The 19,428-nt window shown below is 49.2% G+C and overlaps 1 protein-coding gene across 1 annotated transcript; it reads left to right on the forward strand.

The window, feature by feature from the left end:
- Positions 1–12,565: 12,565 nt before the first annotated feature.
- HSP90AB1 (heat shock protein 90 alpha family class B member 1) lies at positions 12,566–19,320 on the forward strand. The gene is made up of 12 exons (XM_032141168.2): positions 12,566–12,701; positions 14,130–14,276; positions 14,821–15,027; positions 15,126–15,285; positions 15,477–15,610; positions 15,747–16,055; positions 16,505–16,670; positions 16,878–17,068; positions 17,195–17,342; positions 17,457–17,725; positions 18,490–18,823; positions 18,927–19,320. Exons 2-12 carry the CDS (start codon positions 14,130–14,132, stop codon positions 19,034–19,036), a joined length of 2,175 nt encoding a protein of 724 aa, XP_031997059.1. The 5' UTR covers positions 12,566–12,701; the 3' UTR covers positions 19,037–19,320.
- Positions 19,321–19,428: the final 108 nt, after the last annotated feature.

Genomic DNA, 19,428 nt, shown 5'->3' on the forward strand with positions numbered 1-19,428 from the left:
CCCAGCCCCAGCAATGAACTCTACAAAACTGGCCAGCTCCTGGCCGCACTCCCACACCACCAGGCAGGAAGAGGCCGAGGCCTGAGGGTTCTCCCCTACCTGGCACCCAGCCCTGACACCAAAGCTCAGCCTGCCAGACTTCCTGGGGAACAAGGGGCCTGTGTGTCTGCACAGAGAAACCAACCTTTCCCTTCTCAACACAAACTCTGGCCTAGGGAGGGGTGGGTTGATATGGAACTATGAGTGTCTTAGTGGAGAAGGCCCTACCACTGGGACCCCCATCTCAAGAATGACCTCACTGGAAGTGAGACCAGAGCTCTGGCCACAGTGCAGCACCCCTGCAATCTGCACTCCCTACCCTCCCACAAGTCTCAGACTCCTCCCAGAAAGCAGAAGACATTCCTGAATTCTCAGCGCAGGCTGCTCACTCAGCCCTGGCCAGCAGATGGCTACAGAGTTGGCACCTTTGTCAGCGCTTCCTTTCTCACTGGAGTTTAATTTAATTGAGAACTTCAGGCCTCATTAAGGGCTGTTAGCGCATTTTTAAGGCTCTTTGATGAGCTCTGAAGCCCTAATGGGGTAGCTAAGTATACCAGGGCACTGGGAACTGGGGACTGAAGTTCATATGCTATTAATCATTTGTCAGACCAGAGTGTTTATCTGCGGTGCTGGAAAACAAGGTATTCCTTTTGGATCAGGCTCAAAAGCTGAGGGGTTCCCTGAGTATCCTTCCCCCAGTCTGCAGTGCTGTTTGGCAGTGAGTCAAGCTAAACATACAAACCTGAGCTCTTTCTTGTCCTCAGTCCTCCCGTTGTACCCAACCCCAAAGAACCCTATTGGTTTCCTTCCTCAGCACCAGCAGTGCCTCAGGATTCTGTATTTCTTCCTGAAGTTGCTTTACCACCTTCTGCCTGGCCCATTGGGACTTCCAGGTCTCTTCCAGCCCATCTCACACATGGCCACAAGAATAATCTGAAAGCGAATCTAGCAGGTGCTGATGCTCTCTGGAGCATGCGCCTGTGTCCTGAGCGTTTTCTGATCCTCCACCACCAACAGCCAGTTTGTGCAATTTCTTTGCATCTCAGAGCTTTCATAATTCTGTGACTTTTCCATCATGTTCTTATCTTACTCCAGCTACCACACTGCCATGTTTTTGAGGTTAAGGTGTACTTTTTACTCCTGTTTTGGCTTTTCAAGCTATGTCATTCCTGCCTCCCAGAGGTACTTGGAAAATAGTGGCTTGACAGCACGTGCGTATCTCAAGGCGGAATTCATCTCCAGTCGTCCCACGCCCCACTCCAGCCGTGTGGTAGCATGCCTTGCTTGTGACCCTGGGATAGAGATGGGGATGTTAAGTAGGTTCCTCTCAACCCCAGCACTGATTTGAGAGGAAAAACTATTAAGGATACAGTTCCTTTCTCCCTTCCTGTACTTAAATTGATGTTGAAGGAAATTACTAGAATATTTACTCCCCAAAATTTTAAAACACAAATGCTAAAAAATGTCAGTCTTTTCATTCTCCTGACCTCAGTGTTTTCACAGGTAAACCTGGAAGGGGTGAGGAGGTTAGGAAAAGCAGCTCCTAGGTCTCCTGCCCACCCAGCTGCAGGGATGGCTCCCGACCCCAAGTGGGCGCTCGCAGGCCCCTGGGTCCTCCACTTTCCTGCTAGCACCTTGCTGCCTGTAAGGTAGAGAGGGCTCAGCATGAAAATCCAGGTATCCCTGGCTGCCTTCACTTGCTGCTGGTCATCACCTTCCATGTCACATTTCTGCTCAAAACAGTCAATATTCAGTTGCTGTCCCTGGAGTGGCTGCCATTGCAACACAGGAATGTCACTCTTGTTTAATCTTTTATGATGAAATGTTGGGGCTTTAAACAGTTGAAAAGCTAAGAGCCGTAGTAAATTAGCCATCCTGGAAAATAGATATGAAGCCTCAGGTATAATCTATGAGTCAGAATGTATCTGTATATCTATTCTTCGAGATGAATATGGAAAGACCATGGTGGAGGCAATATAAAGCCAGGGCTGGGAGAACGTGCGACAGGAGAACTCCAATTAAAGTTTTTTTTTGTTTTTTTGTTTTTTGTTTTTTTTGGCGGTTGGAGGTGGGACGGAGTTTTGCTCTTGTTGCCCAGACTGGAGTGCAATGGCACGATCTCAGCTCACCGCAACCTCCGCCTCCTGGGTTTAAGCAATTCTGCCTCAGCCTCCCAAGTAGCTGGTATTACAGGCATGCGTCACCATGCCTGGCTAATTTTGTATTTTTAGTAGAGATGGGGTTTTACCATGTTGGTCAGGCTTGTCTCAGGTGACCTCAGGTGATCCTCCTGCCTTGGCCTCCGAAAGTGCTGGGATAACAGGCATGAGCCATCGTGCCTGGCCAAAGTTTTTTTTTTTTTTTGAGATGGAGTATTGCGCTCTCACCCAAGCTGGAGTGCAGTGGCGTGATCTTGGCCCCACCAAGATCTACTGCAGCCTGCACCTCCTGAGTAGCTGGGATTACAGACATGCACCACCATGCCTGGCTATTTTTTGTATTTTTAGTAGAGACGGGGTTTCACCATGTTGGCCAGGCTGGTCTCGAACTCCTGACCTCATGATCTGCCCGCCTCTGCCTCTCAAAGTGCTGAGATTACAGGCATGACCGCGCCCGGCCACCAATTAAAGTTTAACTAGAATTAAACTATGATAGTAATTCAAAATGGATGTAAACAGAAAAATACAGTCACCTTAAGGAAATAGGCCTGTTTGTCCAGCAAGCCCTGCCTGGAAGCCAAGTCTTCACACACAGGAAGAGTGGCAGTTCCCAGGTCAGCCAGCAGATCTGACTCAGAGGCCAGGTTGGCAGTGTTCCCCCAAACCCCTTGGGGACCAACTGTTTCCTGGGGCAGGTTGGCACTGAGGGTGGAAATGGGCAGAGCCCAACTCCCTGTGGCCCCAACCTCATCAATGGCCCTATGTCCGGGCTGGACCCCTCCAGCCCATCTCGGTATGACCTGGCTTCCTGTGTAGATGCTGTCAGGGAGAGGACGTGCCCACTCGGAGCCCTCTGCAGCCTTGGCAGTCCTGGTGCTCGCTGGAAGTGACAAGTTGGCATTCTGGCACCAGACTGCAGGGTGACTGCTAATTGTGAGTCAGCAGGGCCCCACGAAGGCCTCTGTCCTCTCTCCTGGGCTTGCCCCGTACCAGCTGTGATCCCGGATTAGTCACTCCTCCCCTAGGCCCCGCCTCCTTGTCCTTACAAGGGGATGACATATGTGTTGACTTAAGGAAATTAAGTGCGGGAGAGCATGGATGCAGGAGGTGAGGTCCCCAGAGCAACGTGGCGCCATCAGTTACCAGGATGAGCCTCTGGATGGCCCTCCCTGCACCCCACGTTCCCCCACCTAGCCTATTCCAGGCTCCTTCCCACCTGCGTTCATTCCCCTACCCCGCATCTCCAGTCCCCGGAAGCTTCGAGACCCAAGCCTCACTTCTCCTACTCCAGATATTTCCAGCGTGAACCACCACGCGGGTCCCTAAGCTCCGCGGACAGCCGAGAACCGTGAGGCTGGGGGCGGCGAGAGGGGCGACGGGGACCAGGCCCCTGCCCGATCCCGCCGCGAGGAGCAGAGCGGGTGACGTCACCCGGCCCGCGCGCCCCCTGGCGGGCACCCGGCCCCACTCCTCTGCGCTTCTGCGTCCTGGCGGGTGGGTGACCAGACTGCGTGTCAGACAGACCCACGCCACTGCCCCGTGTCCGGGTGACCTTGAGCCAGGCTCGTTCCGTCGCGGCGCCACTCATCTGTAAGGCAGGGATAGTCACACTTGCCCTGACAACCGCGTGGGTCGTGAAACTTGTTATTCACTGAGATAGTGAATAACAATGCTACTTGGTCCAGCCACCCCTGTACTCACTGTCTTATATAGCCTTATCTGATTTCCCAATAACCCTGTAAAGTGATGACTATTGCTATGCTCATTTTACTCCAGAAAATTTAATCTGAAAGGTTAAAGGATGGAAAAATATTCTGTAAGCTGCAAAGCACTAGGTAAATATAATTATATTTCTCTCTCTTCTCTCTCTCCGCTCCCTGTGAGAGTTCCCAGTCAGTGAAGGGAACGGAAAAATACAAGGCATCATGTGGTGTGGCACCATAATGCAAATGTGGTCCACCTTCCTCCCCTATTTTGGACACAACTCTTGTCTTCTCTTTTCACATCCTCGGGGATCCCAAGCCTCCTGGGACATTGACCTCTCATATAATCTTGCCCAGGTGAAACCAGCAAAGTCCTTCCTGCTGTCTAACCTCAGCCCCTCCTGGGTGTGATCTCCTCTCCCCCCAGCAGCACTATCACAGTCCTACTGTTCCATCATCTGGGTGGGGTGGCAGTGAGGCCAGTGAACGGCCCAGAAATCCAGCCCTTTGAAACCTGCATGCTGAAAAGGAATGACTTCATCCTGGGACAGGCCAGGTGGCAGGCAAAACAGTTAAGTAGATCAGGGTTGTTTGTGGTGCCACCTGCCCCCTGCACTTTCCACTGGCTATAATCTGCTCTGGGATGAACTGATTTGGGGTTAAGTTTTACCTTCTTAGTCAAAAGGGGCCTGGAACACTGAACAATGCCCAAGAGAACAAGGGATGCCTGGTGGGCATGATGACAGAAGGAGGACAGACATTTTGGACTAGGCTGACAATGGTAGCAAGGTAGGACTTAGTCATACCCCTTAGGCCACTGATAAATCCTTAAAAAGGTGAGACATAGTCATATGTGTATTAATAGAGCAGTTTACTAAATGTCTGATTTACAATTCAGGAGTGTCTTAGACCACAATTTCTGGCCCTTTTCTCACTGCACTCTCTTAAGTGATTTTTGTCCTTGCACGTGACTTCAGCCATCAGCATGATGCGTAGACCTAAGACTGCAACCCAGGCCTCTCCTACATACCCCTCTGCCTACTAGATATCTTTCCTTGGTGCCCTGTTACATGCTTAAAGCAGACCTCCAATCTAGAGTGGTCCTCCATCCCTGCTTTCCCCCTAGGCCCCTACGTTCTAGCATTCTTCCTCAGACAAGGCTTATACTCCTCCTCTTCCCCATCCCTGACTGGTCTCTCTGCCTTCAGCCTCTCTCTTCTCCAAGCTATGTCCTGTGCAGCCTTCAAGTAGGTTATATTTTTCTTGAAAAAAGGGCTGCACTCCAGCCTGGGCGACAGAGTGAGACACTGTCTCCAAAAACGAGAGAGGAAAAAAAAGTCTCAAATACAAAAGCATGCAAGTAGTTTTTTGTGTGTTTGTTTTGAACAACACAATTAACAGGTTTGATTTAATAGGTTTAACCTGGCTGGGCACAGTGGTTCATGCCTGTAATCTCAGCACTTTGGGAGGCTGAGGCGGACAGATCACCTGAGGTCAGGAGTTTGAGACCAGCCTGACCAACATGGAGAAACCCCGTCTCTACTAAAAATACAAAATTAGTCAGGCATGGTGGTGCATGCCTGTAATCCCAGCTACTTGGGAGGCTGAGGTAGGAGAATCACTTGAACCCGGGAGGTGGAGGTTGCGGTGAGCCGAGATTGCGCCATTGCACTCCAGCCTGGGCAACAAGAGCGAAACTCTGTCTCGAAAAAAAAAAAAATTTTTAACCTAACAACTAGTTTTTTTTCTTTTTTTCTCAGGCACATATGGAGCATTTAGAGATATTAACTACCTTCTAAAGTTACGAACGAAGTCTCAAATACAGGCCCGGCACAGTGGCTCATGCCTGTCATCACAGCACTTTGGGAGGCCGACACTGGCAGATCACTTGAGCCCAGGCATTTGAGACCAGTCTGGGTAATATGGCAAAAACCCATCTCTACAAAAAAATATTAAAAAATCAGCCAGGCCTAGTGGCACACGCCTGTAGTTCCAGCTACTTGGGAGGCTGAGATGGGAGGATCCCTTGAGCCCAGGAGGTTGAGGCTGCAGTGAGCCATCAGCATGCCACTGCACTCCAGCCTGGGCGACAGAGTGAGACTGTCTCAAAAAAAAAAAAGGGAAAAAAAAGTCTCAAATACAAAAGAGCCAGTAACATACACACCACATTGTGTGTCTACAACATAATTAAAGGGTATATAAAAAATAATTGAAAATGTAAAACATTTTTAAATTGGTCAAAGAAGATACCGTAAGAAATCAGAAAATCCTTAAAATTGAATTGTAAAAAAAAATTGAATATTATTTGAAATTTGTAATATATGGACATTTGTGGAATATAGTAAACATAGTACATAAGGAGAAATTTGTAGCCTTAAATCTTTATGTTGGAAAAACAGAAAGGCTGAAATTAATGTGTTAAGTACTAAAGTTAAGAAAATAGAACAATAACAACAGAACTGGGCAAGGCACGGTGGCTTACACTTATAATCCCAGCACTTTGGAAAGCCGAGGCAGGTGGTCACTTAAGGTCAGGAGTTCCAGACCACCCTGGCCAACATGGTGAAACCCCATCTCTACTAAAAATACAAAAAAATTAGCCGAGTGTGGTGGCGTGCACACGCACCTGTTGTCCCAGCTACTAGGGAGGCTGAGGCAGCAGACTCACTTGAACTCAGGAGGCGGAGTTTGCAGTGAGCCAAGATTGCATCACTGCATTCCAGCCTGGGTGACAGAGCTAGATTCTGTCTCAAAAAAAAAAAAAAAAATTAAACAGAAATTAAAGAAGTCGAAAATAAATATATAAATATAAATAAGATAAGCCAACCTTTGGTGAAATTGTACAAGAAAAAAGAGATAAGACATGAAAAACAATTTTAGAAATGAAGACATACTTTATTTTTAAATTTTATTTATTTATTTATTTGAGACAGAGTCTCACTCTGTCACCCAGGCTGGAGTGCAGTGGCGTGATCTTGGCTCACTGCAACCTCCGCCTCCTGGGTTCAAGCGATTCTCCGGCCTCAGCCTCTCTAGCAGCTGGGATTACAGGTGCCTGCCACCACGCCTGGCTAATTTTTATATTTTTAGTAGAGAAGGGGTTTCACCATTTTGGCCAGGCTGGTCTCAAACTCCTGGCCTCTGCCCACCTTGGCCTCCCAAAGTGCTGAGATTACAGGTGTGAGCCTGGCAGAAGACGTACTTTAGATAGAAGAGAAATTGAAAAGATAGTAAGAGTCTGGGCATGGTGCCTCACACCTATAATTCCAGCACTTTGGGAACCCAAGGCAGAAGGACTGCTTGAGCCCAGGAGTTTGAGATCAGCCTGGGCAATAGCACAAGACTCTGTCTCTACAGATAATTTTAAAAATTAGCTGGACATGGTGGATAATTATAGCAATTAGAATAGAAAGGTAATATTTCATGGGCGGGTGGCTCTTCCTGTAACCCCAATTTGGAAGGCCAAGTGGAGTTTGAGACCAGCCTGGGCAACATAGGGACCCCATCTCTACAAAATAAAAAAATTAGCCAGGCATGGTGGTCCCAGTTACTTCGGGGGTTGAAGTGGGAGGATCGCCTGAGTCTGGGACGTTGAGGCTGTAGTGAGCTATGTACCACTGTACGTCAGCCCCCGCAACAGAGCAAGACCCTGGGCCCTGTCTCAAAAAAAATAAAAAATAAAAAGTTCAATGGTGAAGTGTTAGAAGCTTTCATTTTCTGATTAGGAATCAGACAGGGATGCCCAGAATCATTATTTCCACTCATCATTGGAGGACCTAGCTGGTGCATTAAAACAAGAAATAAGAGATACAAGAATCAGAAAAGGAGAAACCAAAGTGTCATTGTTTTCAGATGATATGGTTGTACCTATAAAACACCAAAACGTTTATAGACAAATTAAGAATTAATAAGCTAGCTTACCAACTTGCTGAATCAATAAACAAAAATTCAATTGCTCAATTGCTTTTTGAACTCTGGGAAACAGAAAATGAACAAAAATTTCCATTTTCTATGGCATCAAAAAAATAATACTAATGATACAGTGAGCAAAAATTGTGCAACAGACTTCTCTTGTGTTCCAGTGGAATGTGAAAATGGAGGCAAAGAGATGGAGTCCATGCTGGCTGTGCAGACCTGCCCAATTGTCCAATGCATCTGAATGTCAGGTTCACTAGTATTGGAGGGTGTCAGTTCCGGGTATTCCCTCAGGTATTCAGAGAGCTAAGCCTCATGGAACTGGGAAGGCCCAGAAAGTAACGGGACACACCTGGCAGGCACTGAGCTTAAGAGGCTGCTTGTTCTAGGGGTTCAGGGTCCACAGCTACTCTCCATGCTCACATCTCTGATGTCCTGTTGCCCTCAGTTGTTTTATTCGTCCACTGAGCTTTATCTAACTCCCCTCCGTGGCCTCTGTGAATCCCAGAGACTCTGTCCAGGCTGAGTCTCTGTGCTCCCTACAAGACTTTACTGAGCTTTATGTAGCTTAGGGGTCTGCAAACGTTTTCTGTAAAAGGCAACAGAGTAAATGTCATAGGGTTTGCAAGCATTATGGTCTCTGTCACAACTATCGATTTTGACTTTATGTCACAGAAGCAGTCAAAGACAAGGGCTATGTTTCAACAAAACTTCATTAAAATTGGCCAAGCGCAGTGGCCCATGACTGTACTCTTAGCACTTTGGGAGGCTGAGGCGGGCAGATCACCTGAGGTCAGGAGTTCGAAACCAGCCTGGCCGACATGGTGAAACCTGGTCTCTACTAAAAATACAAAAATTAGCCGGTGTGGTGGCGGGCACCTGTAATCCCAGCTACTTGGGATGCTCAGGCAGGAGAATCGCTTCAACCCGGGAAGTGGAGGTCGCAGTATGCTGAGATTCTGCCACTGCACCCCAGCCTGGGTGACAAGAGTGAGACTCCGTCTCAAAAAACAAACAAAAAAACCCCCAAAACTTCATGAAAACAGAAATTCAAATTTCATATAATTTTCCCATGTCAAAATAATATCTTTCTTTTGATTTTTTTTTTTTCAACCATTATAAAGTGTAAAAACCCTTCTTGGCTCACAGGCCATTCAAAAAACAAGCAGCAGGCCCACCAGCTGCAGACCTTGGGTTGTTAATCCCTGCTTTAGCTGGCCACCCTCCAACAGCAGAAGGTTGGGCTGGGCCTAGGAGGTTTAATGGAGGAATAAAAGGGATGTTGGGGACTTCAATGGTTCCAAGGCTGGGAATAAGGCTTCGGGATATGTAGTTTTTTTGTTGTTGTTGTTGTTTTGTTTTTTGAGATGGAGTCTTGCTCTTATTGCCCAGGCTGGAGTGCAATGGTGCGATCATGGCCCACCACAACCTCCACCTCCTGGGTTCAAGTGATTCTCCTGCCTCAGTCTCCTGAGTAGCTGGAATTACAGGCATGTGCCACAACACCCGGCTAATTTTGTATTTTTAGTAGAGACAGGGTTTCTCCATGTTGGTCAGGCTGGTCTCAAAACTCCCGACCTCAGGTGATCCGCCTGCCTTGGCCTCCCAAAGGTCTGGGATTACAGGCGTGAGCCAGCCATGCCCAGTCTGGAAGACGTAGTTTTAAGCCTGTCTTTAATAACCTTCACTTCTCTCACTCTTAAGGTCTGGCCTTCTTACCAGTGGCATTTGCAGCCCTCTGCGACCTAACCCCCATCTTCAGGGCTACTTTCAACTCCTTGTGTTTCCCTTTGGGGTTCCTGAGCTATAGTTCCTCTAATGGGGCTCTGTTCCTTTCCATGCTTTCCATGTCATGGCCTGGCTAGGCATGGTCCTAAGACTGCTCCCTTTCCCAAGCTGAGCTGAGGGCCTCTGCAGCTTCTCCCATCCTCCTATGGTTCACACTTGGCCTGCTGCAGCCTCCAGTGGGTTGAGGGCTCCCAGTCCTGTGTATGCATCTCTGCATCACCAGGATCTCCACACAGTGGAGGCTTAGTGAGTGTCAACGAGTGGAAAAGGATGGAGCTTGTGGACACTGGTAGGCGTTCTCCTGAAAGGCTTCCTGGAAGAGAAAGTGGAATTTCTTTTCTTTTTTTTTTTCTTTTTTGAGACGGAGTCTCACTGTGTCGCCCAGACTGGAGTGCAGTGGCGTGATCTCGGCTCACTGCAACCTCTGCCGTCCGGGTTCAAGTGATTCTCCTGCCTCAGCCTCCCAAGTAGCTGGGACTACAGGTGCGTGCTACCACGCTCGGCTAATTTTTGTATTTTTAGTAGAGACAAAGTTTCGCCATAGTGCCCAGGCTGCTCTTGAACTCCTGACCTCGTGATCCACTGGATTCGGCCTCCCAAAGTGCTGGAATTACAGGCATGAGCCACCGCGCCCAGCCCTTTTTTTTTTTTTTTGAGACGGAGTTTCTCTTTTGTTGCCCAGGCTGGAGTGCAATGGCGTGGTCTCGGCTCACTGCAGCCTCTGCCTCCAGAGTTCAAGAGATTTTCCTGCCTCAGCCTCCCAAGTAGCTGGGATTACAGGCATGCGCCACCACGCCCAGTTAATTTTTAGTAGAGACGAGGTTTTTCACCATGTTGGCCAGACTGGTTGCGAACTACTGACCTCGGGTGATCCACCCACCTCGGCCTCCCAAAGTGCTGGGATTACAGGTATGAGCCACTGTGCCCGGCAGAGAAAGTGGAATTTCTATGCTGGTGTAAGATTTGAGATTTTCCCATTTAGAAAGTCTTCAGGAAGCCGCTGAGTCTTGACACTGAAAGGATCCAGCTCAGGGGAAGCCCATCCACAGGAGTGATTCCTGCTTTGGATTTAGGTCCTAGGGGTGAGATCACATCCCTGCTCCATTTCTGGAGCAGAAAGGGAGCTAGTGCAGCAAGGACTCTGAGTAGAGGGACCTTGGGAGTCACTGAAGCCACTTCCCTGTTGACAGAATGTGCACACTGACTTTCATCCGCTCACAGGACAGTGAGAGTTTGTGAATGCTCTCTGTGAACTGGGGAGCAGATTTTTAATGAGCTCTGCTTAGAAGGAGAGGGCATGTTAAAGGATCACGCTCCCTCTGGTTTGCGGTTTTGGTCAGGAATAGAGCACCCAACGCCCCTTCTTATAGACTTCTCCCAGCCATAGGCTTTTTGCAGACCATAATGAAAGGGAGAAAGGATATAAAATCGGGATGGTGATGGCAGGCATGGCGAAGTGGACAGCGACAAGGAAGAGGAAAGCAAGGGACCTCCTTTCTTCTTTGGTATTCAACACATGAACAAAACTTGTTAACGAATCGTAGACTGGGTAACAACAGGGCTGGTGAGGGAGGACGATGTGGGTGGCTGTGGGGAAACTCTTCCCAAGCATCCCAGGGGTGGGCCAGGAAGGGGAGTAGATGGACATCTACAGGGCACAGAGCAGGGAGTGGCTGTTCTCTCCTGGAGGGGCTGTGGGTCCAGCAGGCTTTCGGATGAGGCCTTGGAAAGGCAAGGACAGCTTGCCAACTAGAGGGCAGGCAAAACGGCTGAGCCAGGCCAGACACGGCGGCCGCAGCTCACTGGCCAGGGGCATGGCCTAGGGGCTCCGGTGCCAAGGCTGAAGGTGAACAACTCGGCCAGGCCCTCTCTGGCCGGCATCGTCACGCGGCCTCCAAGAGCTCTGGCTGCCCTGCACTGGTTCCCAGAGACTCCCTCCTTCCCAGGTCCAAATGGCTGCAGGAGGCAAGTGGGCGGAAAAAAAGCGAACCAGCTTGAGAAAGGGTTTGACGTGCCTGCGTAGGGAGGGCGCATGTCCCCGTGCTCCGTGTACGTGGCGGCAGCAGGGGCTGGAGGGGGTCCCTCCCGTAACGACTCCAGTCTCAGTCTGCAAAAGTGTACGCCCGCAAAGCCGCCCCAGGTGCCTGGGTGTTGTGTGATTGACGCGGGGAAGGAGGGGTCAGCCGATCCCTCCCCAACGCTGCATCCCATCCGTGAGGATTGGGTTACTACCCGCGTCTCTCGGACAGGTCAGAGCCGGTCGCCGGGTGGGGTCGCTGCAAAAACCCTGCCCCGGCCGCAGCCGGAGAGGCGGAGCCTCGCGGGGAGGGGGCGGGACCGCCGAGACAGGCCTGGAAACTGCTGGAACTGCCGCAGTGCCGCCGCCGCGCCTTCCGCCGCATGCCGGCAAAGAGTCCCCGCCAGCCCCGGCCGGCGCCCTCCCCCCACGCTGAGCTGCCCCTCACCGCGAACCTTCCGCCCTTTCTCTGCTCCTGCGAGAGTCAGAATCTGGGGTTACCCAAGGTTGGGTCCCGAATGCCAGTCCCTCTGTCGGGATGCGAGATGTGCAGGGCAGATGCTAGAAAGAAGATTGGGCCTGGGAGCGGCGGTCGGGGTGGTTAGCTGCCTTCGCTCTTTTTAGGTGTCCCCCCAGCCCCGCCCTTGGGTGTGGGGACGCCTGCCCCACATTTTTAGGGAGGTCAATGGGTTCCTCGCCCGTAGAGACACCGTTTATGCCAAATGAGCACTTTTCATCCCCGCTCTTAATGGAGTCATGTCCTAGACGTGAAGATACGGGGCTGTGATCACAAGCAAACGTGTGGGCGGATCCGTTGCTTGGGTTCTTCCCCACCCCCTCCTTTTTTCGGACCATGACGTCAAGGTGGACTGGTGGCGGCAGGTGTGGGGTTGACAATCATACTCCTTTAAGGCGGAGGGATCCACGGGAGGGCTGCTGTACTGTGCTTCGCCTTATATAGGGCGACTTGGGGCAGGCAGTAGCTCTCTCGAGTCACTCCGGCGCAGCGTTTGTGCTGCTTGGGTATCAGAAAGCAAGCCCGCGTTGCTCGCTGTTACGTGTAAGCCTTTTCTTTTCAAGGTAAGGCTGAAATCTCCGCTAGGCTTCTTTCCCTTTAGTGCTTTGTTTGTGTTGTTCTTGGTTTACTGTCCTTTAGGGAGCCTTAGCTTAGATGTCGGGGTGGCTTGTGGATAACGCCCTGGATTTTTACAGGGTGAGGGTAGTGGTAGGTGAGGGCTCTTGAGTTTTCCTCGGTTTTCTCTAGTGTGTTTGGGCGGTGGGGCTTTCTCTCGGTGCCCACTAGCCGTAGCGAGGTGGGCTGTGGGGCTGGGGCAGTGGGCGGCGGGCAGCTGCACGTGGTGGCCGCGCGGCCCGGGACGCTGCCATTTTTGCCCCTCCACTTCCGGACGCGGCTACGGGGCGTCGGAGGGGGACCGCAGGGTGGCGGGGGTGCCCGCTCGGGTGACTCAGCACGGCCTTGTGGGACTGGCTTTGTCACCTCTCTAATCGGGCGCGTTGTTAAAGCCTTCTTGGGTGCTTTGTTTCTGTGAGGGTTCGTGGTGTGGGAAGAGCGCTTTCGGTCTCCAGCACCTCATACTCCCTCCTTCCAGATCTTTCTTGCAGTCCCGGTGGAGGAGGGGCGGGGAGGGGGGCAGGTTCTGGAAGATTCATGGGCTCACTCCTCCGCCCCTCCTCGAGAGCTGAGATTGTTCTGGAAGCTTCTGGATTCTGGCGCCCCGCCCCGGTGCCCGGATGCTGGGGCGAGGGAGGGTGCACTGCGGCGCCCCCTCCTCGCGTGGTCCTGGTCGACGCATGTCCGGCAGTGACGAGTGTCGGCCTGGTGGCCACGGCCACCATCTTTCTTGTGTTGGGTTTGGTCCTGTTCTGTAATTTTGTGTTGTGAAGGGGTCGTGGTGGAGCTTTTGGCTTATCGATTCTTTGTCCGGATTTAATTGCCCCTCGGGCGGGTATCGTGTGGATCCCAGGTTATTCCTCCCTGCCGTGTGGGGCAGGAGTGTCCCGCCCTTGGACTGGTCTCAGGAAGACACCTCTGGGGGAGCAGTTTAGAGTTAGTGCCATTTTTATCTTAAACTAGTCACTTTGACCTCCCCCCAATAAAGAACTGTAGGTAGTGATTTTCACATTTAAATTTGTGTAAGGATTATCTGGGATCTCTAGATACCTGGGTTGGACCAACATTATGATTTTTCTGCCATACTACCAGATGATGCTGAGGCTGCTGGTCACCATTCTTTTAAGTAGCTGGGTTCTGTGACTTGGTTGAAGACCATTTAGCTTACGTCCTTTTTCCTTCTGAATTTTCAGGCTCTCACTTAGTGTGTAGCCTGAGATCTTTAAGAGAATGCTTTTTTAGTCTCTTGGGAAGGGATAGTACTCAGGTCAAACCAGTCTGAACTCTCTAAGGTCCTAACAAATGAGATGACCTTTAGGATTTTTAAATGTGGGGCCTTGGTGTTCTTTTGTAATTAATGATGATTTTTATTTTAGATGCCTGAGGAAGTGCACCATGGAGAGGAGGAGGTGGAGACTTTTGCCTTTCAGGCAGAAATTGCCCAACTCATGTCCCTCATCATCAATACCTTCTATTCCAACAAGGAGATTTTCCTTCGGGAGTTGATCTCTAATGCTTCTGATGTAGGTGCTCTGGTTTCCACATTTGGCGTATTTTTTTTTTTTTTTTGATACTCTAGAAGAGGGGAAAGGAGTGGTTTGGCCTTTGTTGGGGACTACTGTTGAAGGGGGTAAACTTGCAACTATTCCAGAATAAGTGGGCTCATGTAACTAACTGGTTCTAAAGCCTCAAGGGGCAATCAGATTTGAGGCTGAGAGAGGTAAACCAAGATTTTCTTTGAAGATGCGGGCTTTAAGAAAGCAAAAGTGGCTGAGCGTGTTGGCTCACCTGTAATGCCAAGGCAGGAGCATCACTTGAGCCTAGGATTCTGAGGGCAGCCTGGGCAACCGTGAGACCTTGTCTCTGCAAAAAATTAAATATTAGTTGGGCACGGTGGCATGTGCCTGTAGTCACAGCTACTGGGGAAGCTGGGGTGGGAGGATGGCTCGAACCTGGGAGGTCAAGGCTGCAGTGAGCTGTCATCCTTGCCACTGCACTGTAGCTTGGGCAACAGAGCAAGAGTCTGTCTCGGAGAGAGCAAAAGTAAGTTGCTGTTTGTATTTTCAGGCCTTGGACAAGATTCGCTATGAGAGCCTGACAGACCCTTCGAAGTTGGACAGTGGTAAAGAGCTGAAAATTGACATCATCCCCAATCCTCAGGAACGTACCCTGACTTTGGTAGACACAGGCATTGGCATGACCAAAGCTGATCTCATAAATAATTTGGGAACCATTGCCAAGTCTGGTACTAAAGCATTCATGGAGGCTCTTCAGGTACTGCAGTTCTGTAGGCACACACCATTCATACTTATCTGTGTTATTCTGTTTTTTGCTTCTTTAAAACTTGTGACTGACTTTAAACTTGTTGGCAGGCTGGTGCAGACATCTCCATGATTGGGCAGTTTGGTGTTGGCTTTTATTCTGCCTACCTGGTGGCAGAGAAAGTGGTTGTGATCACAAAGCACAACGATGATGAACAGTATGCTTGGGAGTCTTCTGCTGGAGGTTCCTTCACTGTGCGTGCTGACCATGGTAAGTTAGCTTTTCTGTTACAAGGTAGTTGGGTTAGGATTTTCTGGGCTCACACCAGTAGCAGAAATTTTGAGCATCCTGTCTGTAAAGCAGTTCTTTACAGCAGTTCTGCTGATACTTTTATTAATTTGCTGAAGTCTCAACTGCATATACTTTTTACCCTGTTAAATGCTTGTGATTGACTCTTCTAGGTGAGCCCATTGGCAGGGGTACCAAAGTGATCCTCCATCTTAAAGAAGATCAGACAGAGTACTTAGAAGAGAGGCGGGTCAAAGAAGTAGTGAAGAAGCATTCTCAGTTCATAGGCTATCCCATCACCCTTTATGTGAGTATGGACTTTTAAACCTTTTACACTTAACGTGCAGGATGTTTCCTGTTCTGGAGAATCTCATGGTCCCTGGCTTTTGCTTTCCCTGGTAGTGTTTTGTACTCCAAGGCTAACTTCTGTTTTTGTTACTTAGTTGGAGAAGGAACGAGAGAAGGAAATTAGTGATGATGAGGCAGAGGAAGAGAAAGGTGAGAAAGAGGAGGAAGATAAAGATGATGAAGAAAAGCCCAAGATCGAAGATGTGGGTTCAGATGAGGAGGATGACAGCGGTAAGGATAAGAAGAAGAAAACTAAGAAGATCAAAGAGAAATACATTGATCAGGAAGAACTAAACAAGACCAAGCCCATTTGGACCAGAAACCCTGATGACATCACCCAAGAGGAGTATGGAGAATTCTACAAGAGCCTCACCAATGACTGGGAAGACCACTTGGCAGTCAAGGTGAGAAGCCTTTGCATGTTGCCTCAACATGCACATATGGAGGGGAATGAGTAGGTGGTGGAAGAGTGTTCGCAGGTAATAGACAAGTGGAACTTGTCCAACTGATAACAAATGGGAGAGCCGTGTGATTTTACTTACTGATTACCCTGTCATCGTGAAGTGCCATCATTTCTACTGACCTCACTTTCTCTTCTTACGGAAATCTGGGTAATGTCTATTGGCAGCCTTACACATCCAGGGTTCTGATCAGAGGGGACTGTTTTCTACATACAGCTAGTACCCGTCTAGATCGTTGAGGGCATTAAGGCTCAGTTTTCTCGGGAGCTGCCTGTTGTATGTGCTCTATCCCTTAGGCTTAGGGAGGATCATTGTTCCACTTTTAGATAATTTGGTGTTGGGGCTAAAAGGCCCTCTTTTGAAATGTACCACTTGTTTTTGGTTTCTTTCAGCACTTTTCTGTAGAAGGTCAGTTGGAATTCAGGGCATTGCTATTCATTCCTCGTCGGGCTCCCTTTGACCTTTTTGAGAACAAGAAGAAAAAGAACAACATCAAACTCTATGTCCGCCGTGTGTTCATCATGGACAGCTGTGATGAGTTGATACCAGAGTATCTCAGTGAGTATCTCCTTGGCCTAATTTAGTTGGGTGAAGTCTTGGGAGGTTTTAGGCATTCTGCTAGGATATCCTAAGTTAACAGTTTTCTGCAATACATAAGTAAGTAAGTGTAAGGGTTCAGGAGGCTAAATTAGAGCCTTCTGTTTGAATCTGGGTACCAGGTCTGGTCTGTTTTTTACTGAGCTTTCTCACCCTGGTTGATGGCAGATTTTATCCGTGGTGTGGTTGACTCTGAGGATCTGCCCCTGAACATCTCCCGAGAAATGCTCCAGCAGAGCAAAATCTTGAAAGTCATTCGCAAAAACATTGTTAAGAAGTGCCTTGAGCTCTTCTCTGAGCTGGCAGAAGACAAGGAGAATTACAAGAAATTCTATGAGGCATTCTCTAAAAATCTCAAGGTAAAAAGGCAAAATGCTTATTCCCTTTACCTCTTTTTTAGTAATAACAATAAATTCTTCCATTCATATTGAAAGTGAGGTTATTGTAGTTAAGTTGGATTGTTTTTTCTCTTCCCACCCTTCAAGCTTGGAATCCACGAAGACTCCACTAACCGCCGCCGCCTGTCCGAGCTGCTGCGCTATCATACCTCCCAGTCTGGAGATGAGATGACATCTCTGTCAGAGTACGTTTCTCGCATGAAGGAGACACAGAAGTCCATCTATTACATCACTGGTGCGTTGGTTCTGATTGAAGCCTTTTTGGAGGAGTGGGGAGCACAATCAGGGCTTCCTAGGAACTGGCAGTATGAGGCATTTTAGTCACTGAGTTCATTTAATTACCCTACAGGTGAGAGCAAAGAGCAGGTGGCCAACTCAGCTTTTGTGGAGCGAGTGCGGAAACGGGGCTTCGAGGTGGTATATATGACCGAGCCCATTGACGAGTACTGTGTGCAGCAGCTCAAGGAATTTGATGGGAAGAGCCTGGTCTCAGTTACCAAGGAGGGTCTGGAGCTGCCTGAGGATGAGGAGGAGAAGAAGAAGATGGAAGAGAGCAAGGCAAAGTTTGAGAATCTCTGCAAGCTCATGAAAGAAATCTTAGATAAGAAGGTTGAGAAGGTGAGCCATTCTGGGGCTAGGATATATTTTGTAACATACCTTTGAGGTGGGCCTCCTCACGACCATGTTTCTACACAATTAGTGGTTTGAGGCAGCCTATTTACTGTTGGGAGCCTTCTTGCCTCTTGTTCTCTTCCCTAGTCAGGTTTAAGGCTATTTTAATAAAATTTGGCACAGATTAGGCATTGCTTCAGTCTTTTTTTTTTTTTTTGAGATGGGGTCTCGCTCTGTCACCCAGGCCAGAGTGCAGTGGCACCATCTCAGCTCATTGCAAGCTCCGCCTCCCGGGTTCACGCCATTCTCCTGCCTTAGCCTCCCGAGTAGCTGCCACTACAGGCGCCTGTCACCACACCCAGCTAATTTTTTGTATTTTTAGTAGAGACGGGTTTCATCGTGTTAGCCAGCATGGTCTCCATCTCCTGACCTCGTGATTTTGCCCACCTCGGCCTCCCAAAGTGCTGGGATTAACAGGCGCAAGCCACCGCACCTGGCCGTTTTTTTTTTTTTGGACTGGACCTCAGCTCACTGCAAACTCAAGTCTCCTGAGTGGCTGGGATTACAGATGTGTGCTACCACACCCGGTTAATTTTTTTGTATTTTTTATAGAGACAGGGTTTTGCCATGTTGGCCGGGCTGGTCCCAAACTCAAGTGATCTGTCCACCTCCTCCTCCCACTGCTGGAATTAGGCTTGACAGTGCTTGTTTTCTCTTTCAAAGTGGTAATTGGTCTAATGTCAATCTAAGGCTTTTGTGATTGTCCACAGGTGACAATCTCCAATAGACTTGTGTCTTCACCTTGCTGCATTGTGACCAGCACCTACGGCTGGACAGCCAATATGGAGCGGATCATGAAAGCCCAGGCACTTCGGGACAACTCCACCATGGGCTATATGATGGCCAAAAAGCACCTGGAGATCAACCCTGACCACCCCATTGTGGAGACGCTGCGGCAGAAGGCTGAGGCCGACAAGAATGATAAGGCAGTTAAGGACCTGGTGGTGCTGCTGTTTGAAACCGCCCTGCTATCTTCTGGCTTTTCCCTTGAGGATCCCCAGACCCACTCCAACCGCATCTACCGCATGATCAAGCTAGGTCTAGGTAAGTAGCTTTGGTACTTGGTGTGGCAAGGAGTTTGTGCAACTAGTCTCGATTTGACTTAATGCTATTTGGTCAAGTCTCACATGGCTTAATTTTACTTTAGGTATTGATGAAGATGAAGTGGCAGCAGAGGAACCCAGTGCTGCAGTTCCTGATGAGATCCCCCCTCTGGAGGGCGACGAGGATGCGTCTCGCATGGAAGAAGTCGATTAGGTTAGGAGTTCATAGTTGGAAAACTTTTGTGCCCTTGTATAGTGTCCCCATGGCTCCTACTGCAGCCTCGAGTGCCCCTGTCCCACCTGGCTCCCCCTGCTGGTGTCTAGTGTTGTTTTCCCTCCTCTCCTTGTGTTGAAGGCAGGAAACCAAGGGTGTCAAGCCCCATTCCCTCTCTACTCTTGACAGCAGGATTGGATGTTGTGTATTGTGGTTTATTTTATTTTCTTCATTTTGTTCTGAAATTAAAGTATGCAAAATAAAGAATATGCCGTTTTTATACAGTTCTGCTCTCCCTTGTGAAGTGCATGTTATCCTTCCCTAGCTTCTCTATCCCCCCAGCTCTTGCTGTTTTCATGAGCATAGCAAGTTGAGCTGGTTTTGTAGTTAAG

The sequence above is a fragment of the Hylobates moloch genome, unplaced genomic scaffold (genome assembly GCF_009828535.3).
Source record: "Hylobates moloch isolate HMO894 unplaced genomic scaffold, HMol_V3 SCAFFOLD_20, whole genome shotgun sequence".
Classification (NCBI taxonomy): Eukaryota; Metazoa; Chordata; class Mammalia; order Primates; family Hylobatidae; genus Hylobates; species Hylobates moloch.